General features: G+C 35.4%; 2 protein-coding genes across 2 annotated transcripts in view; one reads left to right on the forward strand and one right to left on the reverse strand.

Annotated features, from left to right (window-relative positions):
* LOC112058096 (neutral alpha-glucosidase AB) overlaps positions 1 to 15,417 on the reverse strand; it is a 23,682-nt gene extending 8,265 nt beyond the window's left edge. Inside the window, exons 1-14 of the mRNA XM_024098780.2 lie at positions 15,248 to 15,417; positions 14,908 to 15,136; positions 13,486 to 13,613; positions 12,588 to 12,804; positions 9,008 to 9,119; positions 5,669 to 5,813; positions 4,947 to 5,084; positions 4,297 to 4,405; positions 3,726 to 3,865; positions 2,927 to 2,993; positions 2,599 to 2,719; positions 1,944 to 2,086; positions 1,247 to 1,344; positions 178 to 300 (exon numbers count right to left, since the gene is read on the reverse strand). Of these exons, the coding sequence (XP_023954548.1) occupies positions 178 to 300; positions 1,247 to 1,344; positions 1,944 to 2,086; positions 2,599 to 2,719; positions 2,927 to 2,993; positions 3,726 to 3,865; positions 4,297 to 4,405; positions 4,947 to 5,084; positions 5,669 to 5,813; positions 9,008 to 9,119; positions 12,588 to 12,804; positions 13,486 to 13,613; positions 14,908 to 15,135 (1,769 nt within the window). The 5' untranslated portion in view covers position 15,136; positions 15,248 to 15,417. The remainder of the gene's footprint in view (positions 1 to 177; positions 301 to 1,246; positions 1,345 to 1,943; positions 2,087 to 2,598; positions 2,720 to 2,926; positions 2,994 to 3,725; positions 3,866 to 4,296; positions 4,406 to 4,946; positions 5,085 to 5,668; positions 5,814 to 9,007; positions 9,120 to 12,587; positions 12,805 to 13,485; positions 13,614 to 14,907; positions 15,137 to 15,247) is intronic.
* Positions 15,418 to 16,522: 1,105 nt separating this feature from the next.
* LOC112058097 (macro domain-containing protein CT2219) lies at positions 16,523 to 18,941 on the forward strand. The gene is made up of 4 exons (XM_024098781.2): positions 16,523 to 16,953; positions 17,423 to 17,515; positions 17,932 to 18,007; positions 18,535 to 18,941. The coding sequence occupies exons 1-4, from the start codon at positions 16,600 to 16,602 to the stop codon at positions 18,825 to 18,827; spliced, it is 816 nt and encodes a 271-aa protein (XP_023954549.1). The 5' UTR covers positions 16,523 to 16,599; the 3' UTR covers positions 18,828 to 18,941.
* Positions 18,942 to 19,548: the final 607 nt, after the last annotated feature.

Genomic DNA, 19,548 nt, shown 5'->3' on the forward strand with positions numbered 1-19,548 from the left:
CTTCGTCCTCCCTTAGGCCTTTTAATCCGGCCCTCTTGCAAAATCCGTTCTTTGCGGACCTCTACTACCGATAAACTACCTCCCTGCTAAATTTCATCTTTGTACGTCAAAGGGATTTTGAGATTTCGTGATGAATGACCTTTCGCATTTATATATTATTAAGAAGATTACACTCACCGTTGTGTACCAGCGAAGGTGGACCTGGTCAGTATGAAGGGCCTGTACTTGCCGTCCGAGCGCGCCAACATGCCCTGCTGCGTGGCTCTGATGTACCACTGCCCGTATTCATTGTGGACGTGTCTATGAATAACAACAAATGTACATAGTTTATAAACTCTTACAGGATACTAGCGGACGCCCGCGAATTCGTCTGCGTGGAATTTAGTTTTTACAAATCCTTCGGGAACCATGGATTTTTTCGGGATAAAAAGTAGTCTATGTGTCAATCCAGAGTAAAATCTATATCCATTCCAATTTCAGCCAAATCGCTTCAGTAGTAGCGGCGTTACAGAGTAACAAACATACAAACATACATCCATACAAACTTTCGCGTTTATAATATTAGTAGGAAGTAGGATTAAACTAGCGGACGCCCGCAACTTCGTCCGCGAAAAATCGATGTAAACTTTCATTGTACGTGACCTGTTTTTAAAATAAAAATTAGGTACTTTTCCTACCTGTTTTGTAGATCTATAAAAGAGAAATATTCCGAAAGGCATGTTTTATTGTATCTCCAAGGGATTAGCAGCGTTTTCGATGAAAATACCCATTCGGTTAGACTTTTTAAAACAATTATTATTAATTCAATAAAATTACACAAAATCAAGACACGTTATACGCTAAATCCTTCCTCATAAATCATTCCATCTATTGGTGAAAGCCGCATGAAAATCTGTTAAATAGTCTTTTAAGTTTATCTCAAATAGACAGACAGACAGAGTCATTCGTTAACCGTAATTTTGTATACAAACAATCGTCTATTAAATGGTAAGTGGACCACCGCGTAATTTAGTAAAATATAAAATACTAGCTGACGCCGCGCGGTTTTACTCGCGTGGTTCCCGTCTCCGTAGGAATACAGGGATAATATATAGCCTATAGCCTTCCTTGATAAATGGGCTATCTAACACTGAAAGAATTTTTCAAACCGGACCAGTAGTTCCTGAGATATGCGCGTTCAATCAAACAAACAAACAAACAAACTCTTCATCTTTATAATATTAGTATAGATAAAATATCAGCTTACCTATGTTCCCAGTATGCGGCGAGTCCGTCTTGTCCGTCCTGAGGGGGCTTCCAGTGACGACAATCTTTGGGCATCGTGATTTCAGGACCATTGAAAACCTTGAAAAAAAAAATACATTTTTTAAAAACAAAGTAGTACAAGCTACAACTAAAATAGCCCCATCATTCAAAAATGCATTACCTACCCTGAGGACTTACTATGTTAAATTTTTGTACAATTTGTACACATAGGACCTACCCTAGTTAAAACCTTTGTGCACCCCACTGCCAACACGGTACGGGGATATGTGGCAAGCGCATTCATTTACATGTACTCGTAGTTTGCTCTGCTATGTAAGTCATCTAATATTAGGCGCATTTCCCATGAAAAATTAAATAATTTATTTATTATAAAACACGGCTAAAACTCACGTGATACAACGTCGGAGTATGCCCGACTAGTTTCATTTTTACTTTGGATACAATAATACAATAACCAGCTCATGACTAAGGGCCCCGTATAGGTTCGAAACTAGTCGGGCGTACTCCTGTGTTTTAGCCGTGTTTCATAATAAGTTAATATAAATAACACTCACGATAGTTTAAATTCTAAAAAAATAATATAGTTCAACACTCAGTCCAATGCCAGGGTCAGGCATAACATAAGAATTCATCCAAACATTTGAAAAGGATTAAAAGAAAAATTTGGTATAACTCACACTGGGCTCATTCATGTCGTTCCATATGTGCACATCCTTGCTGGTGCCGGGGAAGTTTTCATACCGGTACCGCTCTACATAGTACTTGGTCACCTCCGGGTTGAAGAAGTCCGGGTAAGACGACGAACCGGGCCAGCACCACCCTGGTACAATTGCAAGTTATAGGCAAACCACATAGTTAAGTCCTCGTCTACCTAGTACAGGAGAGCAGAGAATGTCAAGAGATGGGAAAAAACGAAAGACAAGCGCTATAGGCTAGTTGACACTTTTTTCTAAAAAATCTTAAATTGTTCATTATCGGTCTAATAAATTGAAAAAAAAAAACGATTTGAAAAAACGATTGATTTATGAAACGTGAATACATAAAAATCAAAATTTTTAATAATTTTTTTGACACTAAGCTTTGGCCGTGGCTAGTCACCACCCTACCGGCAAAGACGTACCGCCAAGCGATATAGCGTTTCGGTACGATGTTGTGTAGAAATCAAAAGGGGTGTAAATTTTCATCCTCCTCCAGACAAGTTAGCCCGCTTCCATCTTATATTGCATCATCGCTTACCATCAGGTGAGATTGTAGTCAAGGGCTAACTTGTAAAGAAAAAAATACGGAGTTGCAGTTCGCTAAGGAGTTAATAATAAAATTGTGCTTAGATACCCTCATAATCGTTGCCATCCTTGTTCTTAACATAGTAGCCCTTCTCAGTGCAGTCCTCGTGTACAAAGTAACCAGCTTCTCGCTTGATGTGAGGGTCTATAATCACCACCAGTTTACGGCCCTGTCAGTGATAAATAAAAATTATAACACACAAAACTCAAACACAAATATTAATCTAAATAACTTTATTTAGCACAGCATATTATAATAGTCCTAACAAGCTTTACACGCGGTATTGAATACTGAGGAAGCAAAGGATTCTAAAGTACAAAAATAGAATCCCTTGCTACGTTTAACTTTTTTTAATGCGTAATAAAACAATATTTACCTTGGCAGTGAGGTTGGCGACCATCTCAGTGGGGTGTCTGAAGCGTTCCACATCCCATGTGAAGTATCTGGGAAGAAATTTTTGTATAAGTCAGCTGTCAGCAAATAATACCGGACTAGTTTCAAATCCATGCGGAGTTTTTAGTCATAAGCATATTCGCATCGCGGTGTAAAACCAACTAATCGGATACAATCTTTATGACATCTCTGAAATAAGGTGCGGGTGTCCCTAAACGCATGGCCGCAGCTTGTATAGCTTATATTATAGAACAATAGATATACTGTGAGAAATTATTAATGTACACCTGTAAAACAAGAGTGAATAGGTATCTTGCAGGCATGTGGGCTTCAACATATACTACAGCCTTTCTTGATGGATACTATTTACCAACAAATAAATAAGAAATGAAGGTAAAAAAGCATGTCATTTCATAACTTATTTATTTTAAATTATGTATGGTTTGTTTATAAAATGTTATATAAAATATATTAACCATATCTAATTTTCATTAATTATTATATTTTCATTAATATAAGAACAAGTCAATTATAAATATTATTAGGTGTGAAATGACTAGTGATTTATACCTTCATTTTCAATTTGTTTGTTGGTAAACAGTACTCATCTAGAAAGGCTGTAGTATAGATCTCATCATTGCTTTCCATCAGACAAGACTTTTCACTCTTTCATCCCATCACAAAGAAAGAGAGAGCTATATTTTCGTCACTATTGGTTGACAATAATGCTTCTCGTCACGAAGTATCTCGTGACGTTGCCTAATATATTTTTATGATCTCACTTCTTCTTGTCGGTGTACTCGATGTCGAGCCACAGCGTGTCGGCGGGGATGTCGTGCTGGTCGAAGCCGTCGTCTACGGCACGCACGTCGGCCTCGTCGTTGTAGTTCCAGCGCGACTGGTGGTACGCCAGCGAGAATTTCTACCACCAAAGGAAAATCAATTTTTTTCATATGAAGTCATCTAATAATTTTGAGTTTCTCGTATTACAAAACCCAAAACATTAAAAATACACGTGTGTAGAACTGAAAAAAGCCGATCAAATAAAAGAAACAGGTGCCTTTACTTTTTGTGCAATTAAAATGATCAGGAACCATATACATTAAAAGGACACATATATTCGGAGATTACATGCTTTCGGGTTTGGTGACATTCCTGAGTTATGTCGACCAACTGAAGATAGAGGGGCTTTTCCTTCATAATCCAAAATTCAAGTCTTAGGAATCCAAAAAGAATATCGAATAAAGGACAGAATGGTGAAAAATTCTTACTTATGGTTTCTTTTTAACCGACTTCCAAAAAGGAGGAGGTTCTATGTTCGGCTGTATGTATGTTTTTAATTATATCACTTACCGGTGGTATAGGTGCGACCCCCGTGAGAGTGGTGTATTGCCTGAACACATCTGCCGGTTTTTCTCCCAACAGCACAAATATGTCCACGATGCCGGACTCACTGATGAATCTGAAAGTCAATCAATCAATCGTATAAAAAAAAATAAACGTTACGCTAGTCACAAATATCTATCATTTATTTTGTTGGTGGGCACTTACAAAAGTCAATAAAATGAATAGAAGTGTCATACGTACGTACGTATACGTACGTTATACATACGTGAACGAGTCATAGAACCTGTATACTTTGGTTCAAAGCAATCCTTTGGAGCAAATCTTTTGGAGCAATAGTTAGTATAACTATTGCTCCAAAAGGAAGAAGAAGGAAAAGGAGAAGGAAGGAAGGAGGAAATTCTAACAATACATAGCAGTTTTTTTTCTTAGCGGGCACTTTTGAAAATTGACAAAATGTATCGAAATGACGAATCGTCGAATCTGTATAACTTGGTTCAGAGTCATCCAACAATTTTGTGCCATATTAGCTATTGGTCCAAATGGCTGATTCTAACGATTAGTGCTATTTTTTTTTGTCGGCCAGCACTTTCAAAAACGGTCTAAATTTAATGATCTCCTTTGACTAAGACTGCAAATAAAAGCTAGTAACTACCGACCTGGCGTCAACCCGTTGCTTCTGTCCGCCGGTGACGAAGTTGACGAGCGAGGAGACCACGTTGCCTTCACTATAGTTCACGATGTCGACCCACGTCTCCGCTGAGTTGTGCCAGAACACGCCCGATGAACGTTTCGCACTAGAAGAAAAAAGCATTTAAACAATACTTCTACATTTAAACAGTAACTATAATATATTAACATTTTATTCTATTATCTCGTAAATAGTTAAGCTTGTCATAGTTTATTATTTACATCACATGCGGATGAATCCTTCGCTACATTCGGGATTCTATTTAAACCAGGCATGCAAGGCGAGGTTGCTTGTCCTGCCAGAAATTATACCACTCGTTCTGCCCACTGCTCCCTATCTCAATATGGGCACGATTCAAAGGACTAGTACGGGGCGACAGAATTATTTGCGCGAGGAGTATTGTTTGTCTGCGGTGTTAGAATCCTTCGCTTCGGTAACTGTTTTGTAAAGCTGCAATACTTTGCCGGGAGTGGGCAAAGTATTGCAGCTTTACAAAACAGTTATTTACTTAACTGCGAGAAAAATGTTTTGTTTCAGATATTTTCATTTTCAAATTAATCTTTAATATGAATAAATGATAATTTATGTTATCAATTATTTGTCGTTAGCCTTGAGTTTTTGGCTGAATTAATGTCTATGGTACAACATAATAGACAAATGATATATAGACAATAGTGGCAGCCACCTCACCTGTGCGAGTATAGCACGGGCACAGCGCCATATATGGCCATGGGACTGTCAAGTTCGTACTCGAACACGTCCAAGTTGTATAGACGGTAGGGTTCGCCGGACGTCGTCGTCTTCAGGTAGAAGTTGTCTGTGTGTTCCGGTATACCTGCATATCAAATTAAATTCGTATATTTTAAGGCTTATTTATGAGCTGTGTTGGCCCAGTGGATATGACCTCTGACTCCGATTCCGGAGGGTGTGGGTTCGAATCCGGTCCGGGCATGCACCTCCAACTTTTTAGTTGTGTGCATTTTAAGAAATTAAATATCACGTGTCTCAAATGGTGAAGGAAAACATCGTGAGGAAACCTGCACACCAGAGAATTTCTTAATTCTCTGCGTGTGTGAAGTCTGCCAATCCGCATTGGGCCAGCGTGGTGGACTATTGGCCTAATCCCTCTCATTCTGAGAGGAGACTCGAGCTCAGCAGTGAGCCGTATATGGGTTGATTCCATCCAAGGCTTATTTACTAAATATATAGGAGTAAAAGTTAGCTCAGTATGGACATGGAACATCCAGAGTTATGGAAGGAGAATTATTAAATTTTAAAAAAAATGGGTTCAGTACAATATTCTAGCAATTGCACATGTTGTCTTTGATTTTGGGCACATCTGGTGCGATGATATCCACCAATATGCACCGGATGATATTTATATTTTGTATTATAGTATGTCGATGACATTTTGACAATTGATTTGTTATTTTAATAGGTTGTTAATAAAGACCAAAATATATAATAGGTCAGCAGGAGGTTTTTAGGCAACCTACTCGAAATATATTTTTAACATAATTTTTTTGGCTGGTGGGAGGCTTCGGCCGTGGCTAGTTACCACCCTACCGGCAAAGACATACCGCCAAGCGATTTAGCGTTCCGGTACGATGCCGTGTAGAAACCGAAAGGGGTGTGGATTTTCATCCTCCTCCTAATAAGTTAGCCCGCTTCCATCTTAGACTGCATCATCACTTACCATCAGGTGAGATTGTAGTCAAGGGCTAACTTGTAAAGAATAAAAAAAAAAAGTATATAAAAATATATTTTTAATATAAAATTTACATACACACATGTAAATTTTTCATCCAATAACCAAGAGGGCGCTGCAGTGCGCTGACAGTAACATTGGCTCTGTGATTAAAGTGTTTTTAAAATTTTAAATGTGCAAGTTTAAGCTTATTTTTATGAAATACGTGTAAAACTGTGGACAATGCACAAGTGAAAATGTTCTTAGCGTCATCCGACAACTAAAACAGTGAAAAAAGTGCCTAATCATAAACGCTGTCTACTCGTCAACCGTTTATAAATATTGTAAACAAGGAACTATGTTCTCGAATATATCGTAGTTTCTTATGAAAATAATATTACTACATGCTAATTACCTATGTTAATAGAGCGAAAAGACAATAATACACAGTGAAATTAATCAAACGAAAAGAAATAATACATACAAAAAAAAAGTGAAGTGACAAGAGGGTCAAAAATAAAAAACGTCAAGTTAAATGACAAGTTAGAGAACAACGGTAGCCGTTGCAGATTTCATCACGATTGTCAAGTCAGTCGGTGGCGTATTGGAAACTACGTTTGATTTCACAACAGAGTCCCTCAGTTCAAACCCCGGTTTAAAGATTTGACTTCATCGGTTTTTATTTTCGGTTTTTAATTTTAACCTATAAATTATATTAATTAATAATGGAAAATATCTTACAACTTCTAAAACAGATACAAGAAGATCTGAAAGAAACCAAAGACAGTGTCAAAAATAGCGAAATTACGTTGTTAAATAAAATAAACGAGAAATTCGACCAAGTACAAAGTAGGTTGCAAAATTTAGAAGAAACTGTTAGCTTACAGGAGCAAAGACTAGACCTACTTGAAAAACGAGTCAGAGTAAGGAACATCGTTATTTTCGGCGTGGAAGAAAAAGAGCGTAACTACGACGACCTAAACAAAAATATCCTGCATTTATTTAATGATGTTATGAAGGTAACTTGCACGGATTTGGATGTACAGGCCTTGAGAAGGATAGGTAAAAAAGGCGAAAAGACTAGACCAATTGTTGTTACATTTTCTACATTAAAAAGAAAAATTGAGATTTTACGCAATAAAAAATTATTGGAATACCAAAATTGTTATATTAAAGAAGATTTTCCGCGAAATGTCTTACTTAAAAGACGTGAACTTCAAAAGAAGGTAAAAGAAGAGAGTGAAAGAGGAAAAAAGGTATTTATAAAATATGACAAATTAATTATTATTCCACAAAATGAAACATCAAATAGACCAAATAAACGACATCATTCAGAGTCTCCACCAGAAAAGTTTAACCGACTTGCAGATAACAAAGAGCCTAAAAAAGCACAGAAAAATAACACATTAACATCCTACTGGAACAACAAGCATGGAGAAAATTTTATTCGAACAGAAAAAAAAACAATTCCTGAGTCAGCCACATCGAATCATAATAGCACAGAAAAATAGCAACATATATCTACGGACCCTCTCTCTCCTCCAACACGAATGGTCAGCGTGGAGGAGTACGACCAAAACCCCCTAGTTCCACTACATAAAATCTAAAACATCTCACCTCTCTGAACTCTCCAGAAAGACTTAAAAACAGAATTAATTATAATAATGCATTACAAAATATAAAATATGATATTAAGCCTTGCTAAAATTCGATATGAGAGGTGCAATATTGATTAATTCAGACTTCATTTTCGACGTGAATATTTTCTACAGAGAGTAGAACCAGAGTGAGTTCAATGGTAAAAATAAAAATAATAGAATTCTCTGATATCTCCGATAGATGTACAATAATTAAAAGAAGAAAAAAAAAAAACTAGGGGAGGCCTATACCCAATATGGGATCCTTATAATTAAGATACGAATAACATATATATAAAAAAAATATATATATATATAATGTACTTTATAATAAACTAACAATTTGAACCTATTTAAAAAAAAAATAAACAAAAAAAAAAAAAATTGTAACTTGCAAAACTAACAATAATTTTATGTACCTACTAACATTAGGTTTAATTTCAACTAAAACTTTTGTAACGCTAAGGAATAAGGATTAATAAATGGCTTTATTATTATTATTATTATTATTATTATCATATGCGGGCGACGGGGGGGAAAGACTGCGCGGGGTGAAATCGTGCGTGCGGGGAAGTGAGGTGCATCAGTCGTGGGGTTTTCATTCATCGCTACACGCCCCCCGGCCCGCGCGGCCCATCGGGAGTGTAACGAACGAAGTTGCCAAGCTATGATATGGATCTTCTACAATGATCTACTACTACTCACCATAGACGTGGTTAGCGCCAGGGAAGGCGACGTCGAGCGACACGCCCTCGTTGCCGCGCGATTTGCTGTCATGATGACCCTTGAAGTTCTCTCCCCATGTGCCTTCTGGCTCCTGCAACGTCATACCATTGTCAAATATCTATTCTTATAATAAATCTGTAGAGAGGTCAATTCTGTACACGAAACATATTTCTAAAATAACTATCAGCGGGTAGCCCAGAGGATATGACCTCTGCCTCCGGTTTGAAACCGGTCCAGGGCATACACCTCCAACTTTTCAGTTGTGTGCATTTTAAGAAATTAAATATCACGTGTCTCAATCGGTGAAGGAAAACATCGTGAGGCATACCAGAGAATTTTCTTAATTCTCTGAGCGTGTGAAGTCTGCCAATCCGCATTGGGCCAGCGAGGTGGACTATTGGCCTAACCGTTCTCATTCTGAGAAGTGACTCGTGCTTAGCAGTGAGCCGAATATGGGTTGATGACGACGACTGATGCCAAAAATGTAATCAGTCTGTCTGTATGTTCATTATAGAGACGGATTTTAACGAAACTTGGTACAATTATTCTTCATACTACTGGGCAGATTATAGTATACTTTTCACACTATGATCAATAGGAGCAGAGCAGTGAAGGGAAATGTTGGGAAAACGGGAACTCCATTTTTACAGAGATCCTACTGTATGAGCTGGATTAAAGAGGTCTAAGGGCGGACGAAGTCGCGGGTGTCCCCTAGTTTACTAATAAATATGGAAAACAATTAGGCCTAAGATGTCTGCGCTAAGATATAACAATAATTTCGTCTATATAAAATAGGTAGCCTTTCCTATTTCTTAGATATTTTAAAGGTATAAAATAATTATGATTTAAGCCCCCCAAAAACTGCCGTCCAGGATTATTATTTTAGTTTATTGCCCCCTAAATCCAGGAATATGAGAGAAAAACCTTTTAGTCTTTTTTATATAGCTATACTAATAATATAAACCCGCGTGGTTTCCGTTCCCGTGGGAATACGGTAATAAAATATAGCACACGACACTCACAAATAATGTGACTTTCTATTGACAAAAGAATTTTTAAAATCGGTTTAGTAAGTTCAGAGATTATCCCCCAACAACCTCACAAACTTTACCTATTTTTAGTATAAGTATGAGACGAATATCTAAGCATTCCATGAATTCACCGTGCGGGTGCCGGGTCCATCGCGTGGTAGAGAGAAGAACTCCGAGCAGAGTCCTGAACTTGTGACTACAGGATGTAGGGTTAAGGAATTCCTTGACGATCGATCAACACTCCCCGTTCTCTGCTCGTGTTGTTCTCTCTGCCTAGCCAAATTTAGTAAGATCCTATTAGAGCAGCTTTGGATACTCGTTCTAATATAGAAGTAGCTGCACTTCTAGAGAGGCCAAGGTCTTTAAGCAAGTTATAGAGAGATTTTGCTGGTAATCCTCTCGCACCTACTTCTATGGCGTACAGACTAACTACATAGCCATTTTTAGTTAGTTCATTTGTTAGGTCATAATATTTATTCAATTTTATACTGTGGTCCTTCGGAATGTTAGTCTCCCACGGCACAGTAAGCTCTACATTAGTATAAATGTAACTAAGCCGATTTGTTTTATTTACAGAGACAAATGCATCAATGACTTATTTAACAAGTTTAATAGTAAGATAAACATACATTATGACAAATGTACTGACCTCACGGCCTCACGTACTCTATTAATTAATTGTAAATAGAATTTTAATTAGGAATCGTTAACCTTAATAGAGCATGATACATATAAATATGGACATTATTAATAACGTGCTAGAGACCATATTTGCATAACAACATTCTTTTTATAACTTAAGGATAAAGGTACAATTTAATTTGTGGCTAGCAGTGAAAATAATAAATACAATATAAACTCTACAAAAAACAACATCAGAACGTAGAACCTTCTCCTTTTTGGAAGTCGATTAAAAATATAAAAGAGAGAGAAGCCGTAATAGCTCAGTGGTTATGACCTCAGTCTCTGTTTCGGAGAGCGCATGTTCATTTTAAGAAATTAAATATCTCGTGCTTGTGAAGGCAAAAAATCATGAGAAAACCTGCACACCTAAGAATTTTCTTATTTTGTGTGAAGTCTGCTACTCCGCATTGGACCAGGGTGGTGGACTATTACTAATAGCCCACCACATTCTGAGAGGAAACTTGTGCTCAACAGTGCGCTGAATATGGCATGTTAATGATGTATACACTATTTATGTCCCGATGTATACACTATTTATGTCGCGGATTTCTATTAGTCTCATGGAACTGGAAGTGACATTTTTATCATTTGTAGTCAACATAAATACGAATAATTAACCATACATTTAAAACGTTCACCTAATGAGCATTGATTAATAGAATTTTAACTACAGGTTTTAATATTGCATGGTGATAAGGCGGAATTGGGCTTTACATGTAATTTACAATTTACTAAAAGAATATTAGTTTAAATATAAAAAAAATAACACAATAGATTGGCTATTCAAAATTAACAGATTTTAATTCTTCACATAAAATAGATAGTTTCGGAGATTGCCTACATACCAACAAACTTAATCTCATAACAATATTATAGTTAACATACAAAGGTCAAGAGATATTCGCGTACAACCCATTCACCTAACGCCGTCGATCTAAGAGATATGTCTGTACGTGACCGATAGCGCGGCACTTATCTGAAGTAGTTCATTATTTATGGGAAACATTTGTAATACAAGTTTGTTGGTTATTTCCGGCGAATATATTATGCTTAATAGCAATGATAATTTTATACTATAGATCAGTTACCTATAAAATCACCACAAAAAGTGATCCGAATGGCTCTTGGAAATCCTGGAATCGGCTACGTTTTTGTAACATAAACAGTGTTTTTTTTACTTTAATTTTAAAGCTTGATTTTTTTACAGCTTCAAGGTTTTCATTTTAATTCAACACTTCAACCGGTACCCAAGATAAAGGGTCTTGGCCAACAGAAGGATTGGTTCTGGTTGTTCCTTTTAAGGTACAGAACCCTAAAAATTTAATAATCTATACTAATATTATGAAGCTGAAGAGTTTGTTTGTATGTTTGATTGAACACGCTAATCTCAGGAACTAGTGGTCCGATTTGAAAAATTCTTTTAATGTTAGATAGCCTATTTATCGAGGAAGGCTATAGGCTATATATCATTCCCATATTCCTATGGGAATGGGAACTACGTGGGTGAAACCGCGCAGAGTCAGCTAGTTTAATAATATAAACAATATTTCTTTTCCACAAGTTAGCCCTTGACTATAATCTCACCTGATAGTAAGTAATGATGCAATCTAAGTTGGATACGGGCTAACTTGTTAGTAAGACAATTAAAATCTACACCCTTTTCGGTTTCTTAATGACATTGTACCAGAATGCTAAAATGCTTGGCGGTAAGGCTTTGTCGGTAGGGTGGTAACTAGCCACAGCTGAAGCCTCCCACCAGGCCTGGACCAATTAAGAAAAGCTCAATCAGCCCAACCGGCGATCAAACTCAGGACCTCCATTTTGTAAATATAAAGGATACTCACTTCTACAGCATTCCCCTGTTCATCATCTTCACCAATCTTCTCCGTCTTCACCCGCAGGGGCTCCACAACCAGCTGAGAGTTCTCATTCAACACCACTGCCACTTCACCGGTGTGATCTACAAACTCAATTTTCAGGGGCTCTGTTGTGATAATCACTTTGTGACCCTGGGTGTTGGCTAGGGTTAACTTCCCATTTTCTTGTGATATCAGTTTCAAGCTAAAAAAAATGAGTATTACTAAAGTTATCATCTCCTTATCCATGAGGTATTCTTTTTTATAAAAAAAACAGTTATTAATTATATTTTTAAACTTCTTAAGAATATGTGAACTAAATTTTTTTTTTTTTTAATTTAAACACTGGCATTTTTTCCTCAAATTATTACATCCATGCTTGTTGTGTTACAGCCAGCTACATAGTTTTACATTGTGGTTTCATCAAACCATACAATGTTTTTTCTCAGGAATGGGTATAATGATTCAAATAGTATTTGTCTGTCCATTTTCTTTTCACTGAATCCATGCTAGTGTTTGCCCCCCTAGGGCCAATAAAAAAAATCATCTAAGCAGATTGCCGGTACATAATAGTTATTGTACTACTTTGTTTCATTTGTTTGATGATGAAGTCTAAGATGGAAGCGGGCTATCTTGTTAGGAGCAGGATGAAAATCCACACCCCTTTTGGTTTCTGCACTACATACATCATCCAGAACGCTAAATTGCTTGGCAGTACGTCTTTGACGGTAGGGTGCTCACTAGCCACATCCGAAGCCTGTCACCTGCCAGACCTGGACCAATTAAGAAAACCTCAATCTGCCCAGCCAGGGATTGAACCCATGACTTTCGTCTTGTAAATTCACCGTGACATGGAGGCCGTCATTGATATATTTGCTAGACTTACCCATCACCCTTAGGTTCGTCCTCAAGAGCAATCTGTGTCCTATACCGAGGGTAAAGAGGGTCAGCCTCATCCATTTCCACCCGGAAGGTGCCATCTGCGAGGGCCGACAATCTCAGGGCATAGCGCCACTGTTGAAAATACAAACATTTGAAATTCAAACTTACGTTTAACAAAATTTTATTTAGATATAAGAAATTCAGTGATTGGACACTGAATTTTTTTAATTAAAAAAATATATAAATTGGTTGTTGATCCCCTCTGTTATATGAAGTTGAAGGAACAGCAAAAATTTGTAGTCTAGGCTACTCTTTGTAATTTTTAAGCCTTTTGGACCAACATATTAATCAGCTTTCACCACTACCAAAAACTTGCTAGACTAAATTAAATTCAAGTTGCTACCTCAACAGAAAATCGCAGACTTTTTGAAATGAATGATACTTATTTGTGAATTCTCAATTTGTACTAATGTTTAAAATAACAAACTTTGATCATAATTATTTATAACTCCTATTGTATAGAATATCCATTGAATATTAAAATGTCTCATTCTTTGGCAATCTCTAATACCTATACTACAGCCTTTCTTGATGAGTACTGTTTACCAACAAACAAATTAGAAATGAAGGTAGAAAATGCATGTCATTTCATAACTTATTTATTTTACATTATGTATGGTTTGTTCATAAAATGTTATATAAAATATATTAACCATATCTAATTGTTCTAAGGTTATTAATCAAATTTATTTTCATTAAATTAAGAACAAGTTAATTATAATTATTATTAGGTATGAAATGATTAACTAGTGATTTATACCCTCATTTTTAATTTGTTTGTTGGTAAACAGTACTCATCAAGAAAGGCTGTAGAAGTTTTAGAACATTTCAAATAAACCCCTATTACTTTTCAGATTTCCTATTACTTTCTATGTAGTCACATGAAAAAATATTAGATATCAACAGTCCCAGTCAAGCTTCACCTGGACGAATGTCTGCTTCCCTACCCCTGCCCTACCTTACTCTGAACTTACCCTACCCTCTTCCTCACAATTTTCCTTGTAATTTAAACCTTCCCTGGACTACAACAAACCAACATCAGCTAAATCTATTAACTTATTATATAAACTTATCAAATCTCATCTGACAATATAAAATAAAATGTAAATTGTGTTAAAGAAAGGATTGATAATTATGTAAATGTCAATTTCTTTGATCCCTGAAGGCTAATAATCTCCATTAAAATTAAGTTATTAAAATTTTTTATAAATATATACCTATAATTTTAATTGAGACAAACAACATCAATGAAACTTGAGTACTTTTTTTTAAATTGTTTGTTAAGAAACAATGGACGCGAGTAATTATAAAAGTATATTCGATGCAACTAAATTAGATTGGGTTTTAGAATGAAGATGATACTCACCAGAATATTTTTCTTCTCCAAATCAACAGTAACCACCTCCGCTGAGAAAACGTTGCCGTGGACAAAAACACTGTCCACATTCAAAGTATACTGAGATTTTTCTGGCTTAAAAGCTCGGAGACGTTTGCAAAACCCCGATTGTTCGCATGTTTTAAAATTGTTCCTATCGACGGCAAAAGCCCCACTAACTCCCAAAGCCGCGATCAGAAGAAGACTTAAGGCCTTCATCCTGAAAATAAATAATTGAAATTACTTTTATAGTTAACAAAGAGTGGTGATTTCGGTATTATCAAAGACCGGTACACAAAGCAAAGTAGTAACATGATATTTTAGTTCATACCTGATCGTATATAATATTTCCTTGGCAGTGAGTATGATAAGGTAGCCAGAAATTATCCTCTTTAAGCCCACATTACTCTATTCGGGTGTAATTTAAATGAAAAACGACTAAAATCTAAATAATAGCACGCCTGCGTTACGTGGAGGAATTTCGCTCGACAAAATTTTTTTACATCAATTTTTTTTTTTAATATTACTGATAACATAGCCTTGGGTTATTGGCTTTTAGAATTTCTCATATTTACGGGAAGTTGAATTTAAATAAATGAGGATAATTACAATAATTTGTTCTAAACTCTTACTATTTGATTAGTATCTTATAATGTCGTAAATTTTTATTTTATGAGATTAAAAGGCCAACATGATTAAATACTGTAAGAAATAATTATAAAATTAAAGAAAACACATCATAAACGAAAAAGAACTAGATTGTTGATGGTTCAATAAACGTCAACACCGAACACGTCAACGTCAACGTCAACTAGAAAAAACTCCCTCAGGCTCAGGCCTCAAGGGTCACAACTCACAATTCACACTGGCAAAGGCGAAGTAAATTGTACCCAATGTAACACGTTATAAGCCTTAGAATCAAAAATTGGATTGGATTGACACTGACATCAAATGTTGACATTTTGGCAGTGTTGCCAGAAGGTTACTTTTGTAACCTTATAGGTGATTTTTTGACTGCATTGGTAACTTTTAGGTTACATTAATAAAAAGGTTACTTTTACGTGATATTTAGGAATTTTTAAAATTTACTTACAATTTCGTATATCTAAAACAGAACGGTCGTTAAATCAAGAAATGCGGACAAATGCTCAAGAAATCATCGATGTTTCTGTGTCAATCTCACTATAAATGAAGACGTTACAATTGACGTTGCGAAATAAGTAAGTTGCAATTTGCAGTCACATTGAATTTCTTAAAAAAGAAATTCAATTATGAATGAATTTAAGAAATTAACGTCAATTTTTTTTAATTCTTGCTCTTTATTTGTATTTTTCTTATTTCATGAGGAATTACTTAAGATGATTCTATTTACGAGTAAAATGTCCTTCAGTTTATAGTAATTTAGTACTTGGCTAATATTCGTAACAGACAGTTAATAAACAAAAAAACAAAATTATTTTAGCCCCCAGAGGCTGAAATGGTGGTTTAGCCATGCTGTGGAACGCAAAAAGCAAGAGTAGTTAGTGAAAAGGTTACTTTTTACACAAAAAGGTTACTTTTTTAATATTTCGGGTAACTTTTCACAAGACCCAACTGGCAACACTGCATTTTGGCAATAACAATTTGGGAAAAAAACCGTTTCGAAGTTGGGTTGGAAGTGGGACTTGCTTTGCTTGGAAGGCAATGCCGGTTTTGCAAAACGTTGTTCTACAAAGAGTTCCTCGAATTGCGTATAGTATCCAACAAAGTTGTTTGTATTCAGTACTAAAAATGAGCACTAAATGGGAGTCAGAAAAGGAACGGATTATGTCTTTGCCTGTAGACGAAAAAAGAAAATTATATAAAACTGACGACTACATTACCGTGAATAAAGTAGAGTCGTGGTGTAAATATTTTGTGGAAAACAAGGGATTACACGAAAAAAAGCATACTGGGGAAGATGATGCTGAATTTCGGAAGATAACGATAGATTCGGAGAGGAATAAAGAATTGACGGACAAGGTTTCTATATTCAAAGGCGATATAACAAAGTTGGAGGTATTTTAAAAGTTACAGTCATTATAGGTATATGCAATCCTTAGGGCGTCGACGTTTCGGACCATCGTGCGTTATGATGCGCAATATAGGGTTTTAGATATCAGCGGTAATGTAGGGGGGTCTACCAGGTAACGAGCAGTCGCCTCACTCGTCTGCAGTCTTGACTATAAGTATGGCCTGTGACTGCACTTAGCCACAGGTCATGTTTAAATGCAAGAACATAAAAAATATTTAAAACAATTTCAATATCTTTATATAAAATAGTTTAGTGCTAATGAATTTATTGAAACATTTAGATCTTTTACTTATAAGAAAAGCAACAAATTTAAAATGGATATCAGGTAATAAGTATAATAGGCTTTGTCAACTCAATCTGGTTAAAAATAAAATGTTCTAATGTAATAAGCATTGAAAGGTAAATAAGTTTTTGGCTATAAGTCAACAGATAACATATTTGTTAATTCCTCAGATTGATGCAATTGTAAATGCAGCAAATTCCATGTTAAAAGCAGGCGGTGGAGTTGATGGGGCCATTCATAGAGCAGCAGGACCTTTGTTACAGGTAAATTATGTATTTACTATGGTGGTTATTTTCATTTTTTACAGATATAACATCAAATGGTAAATAATTGCAATGATAGGTCAACATGATTTAATTCTAGCAGTAAGACTTCACTCATTAATAGATTTTTGTACACAATAAAAAGTACCTATCTATTTCAGGAAGCCCTGTCAGTAAAAATGAAAGATTTTTATATAAAATAGTGAAAAATTATTTTGAGAAGTATTAATATACTTAAATAAATATACATAATTTATATTATGGCTAATTAGTCCCAAGATAGTATATGTTACTTCATGTTATAGTTTAAGTAGAACTACAAGAGTACATAGTCACTTTTGTGACTCAGCTCTTAAAAGAAAATAAAAAAAAATACATCAAATGTGTTTTACAAAGTTTCTTTTTTTATTTTGCAGCAAGAGTGTAACTCTCTTGGAGGATGTCCTACAGGTGAAGCAAGGATCACTGGAGGATATAACTTGCCAGCTAAGTGTAAGCCTAATAAATACATATAAATAAAATTAAAGTGTCTGTGTGTGATTTCAAAAATCTGTGTTTTCTCAAGTGCTTATAGTTATTTACAGAATAAATCAAACATTAACAAGCTTTTTAAAAATGTTGGTCTATCTGTCTTTTTGTCTGGGCTAAACTTTGGAACAGCTGAATCAATTTTAATAGGAATTTCACTGGTAGATAGAGGAAGTTATTGAGCAACTTATAGGGTACTTTTTATCCCAGGAAAATCTATGGTTCCTGAGGATATGTGAGAAACTGTAATGCAGACAAAGTCATTAGCATCCTCTAGTTTATAATTTTCTAATTGTTCCAGTAGTATTTGAGTTTATATTTAGTTGTTTGTCTAAAGTTGTGAATTTCCCCTATTTTTTTTTAATTAAGAATACAATCAATTCAGTTTGCCTTTTTCTGCAAATATCTGATGGATTTATTTCACAGATAACCCTTTGTAAATTATAAATTCAAATGAACAAATAACAATTTTATAATATTTTCCATTTCAGATGTCATCCATACAGTTGGACCACAAAATGGTTCAGCACCGAATCTCAAATCGTGCTATGAAAAGAGTCTCTCATATGTGTTACAATATAATATTAAATCCATTGCGTTCCCATGCATCTCTACAGGCATATATGGATTTCCTAATCGCCTCGCTGCACATATTGCCTTATCCACAGCAAGGAAGTTTCTAGAAAGTAACAGCGACATGGAAAAAATAATATTCTGTACTTTTATGCCCATTGACGTGGATATCTATGAAACATTGATGCAAATGTACTTCCCTTTAAATTAATATATTTAACAATGCGTGTATATATTGTTTATGAGTATGTCTATAAATAAGACAGGTGTGGTTGTGAATTGGCTGGGCTGTTACTTTGTGTTAGAAATACAATAATTAAATTTCTTTTTTATTTTATTCCCTAGTAATATTATGTTTTTATATTCATTACACAATCGTTAAAAACGTTGCAAAAAACCGATTTCATAAAGTTTTTTTTTTTTAATATAGATAGACCCTAAATTCATTAAACGACTTATCTTCTTTCATCGCACATATTCCTTTACTTTACTTTATATGTAAAGCAGTGTAACGTCACTGCTTTACAATAAATCGGCGTCATTTCGAATTCGAACGAATTCATAGAACGACTATAAAACATTAGTAGAACAAATGATTATTACTTTATTAAAAATCAAAAGTTTATGCTCGCAACTTCGTCTACATGTTTTTCACAAACCCGCGGGAATGGGTATTTCCGGGATAAAAAAATTGAATTGCGAAGCAAAGCAGTGTAAGTCTCATTAAAATCGGCTCATCTTTTCCACTTCCAGAGATATACACAAAAAAAACTAGTAATGTGTAAGTTTATGCCAATTTGATTTCTGTTTCTGAACGACTGCTCTATAAATCTATTTCTACAATATTGGAGAAATCTCAGACCAAATATATATGGACTTGTATTGCACCCAAATTTACCGACAAAATTGTCTGTCGTTTTTCGAGTGGGTTG

Source organism: Bicyclus anynana, chromosome 18, assembly GCF_947172395.1.
Source record: "Bicyclus anynana chromosome 18, ilBicAnyn1.1, whole genome shotgun sequence".
Taxonomy (NCBI): domain Eukaryota; kingdom Metazoa; phylum Arthropoda; class Insecta; order Lepidoptera; family Nymphalidae; genus Bicyclus; species Bicyclus anynana.

Bases quoted from the DNA above. Each gene is read 5' to 3' on its own strand.
- LOC112058097 (XM_024098781.2), top strand. From the start codon at position 16,600: ATGCCGGTTTTGCAAAACGTTGTTCTACAAAGAGTTCCTCGAATTGCG. The intron at 17,516-17,931 runs GTAAATTATGTA...TTTATTTTGCAG, and splicing joins CAGCAGGACCTTTGTTACAG to CAAGAGTGTAACTCTCTTGG. The intron at 18,008-18,534 runs GTAAGCCTAATA...TTTCCATTTCAG, and splicing joins ATATAACTTGCCAGCTAAGT to ATGTCATCCATACAGTTGGA.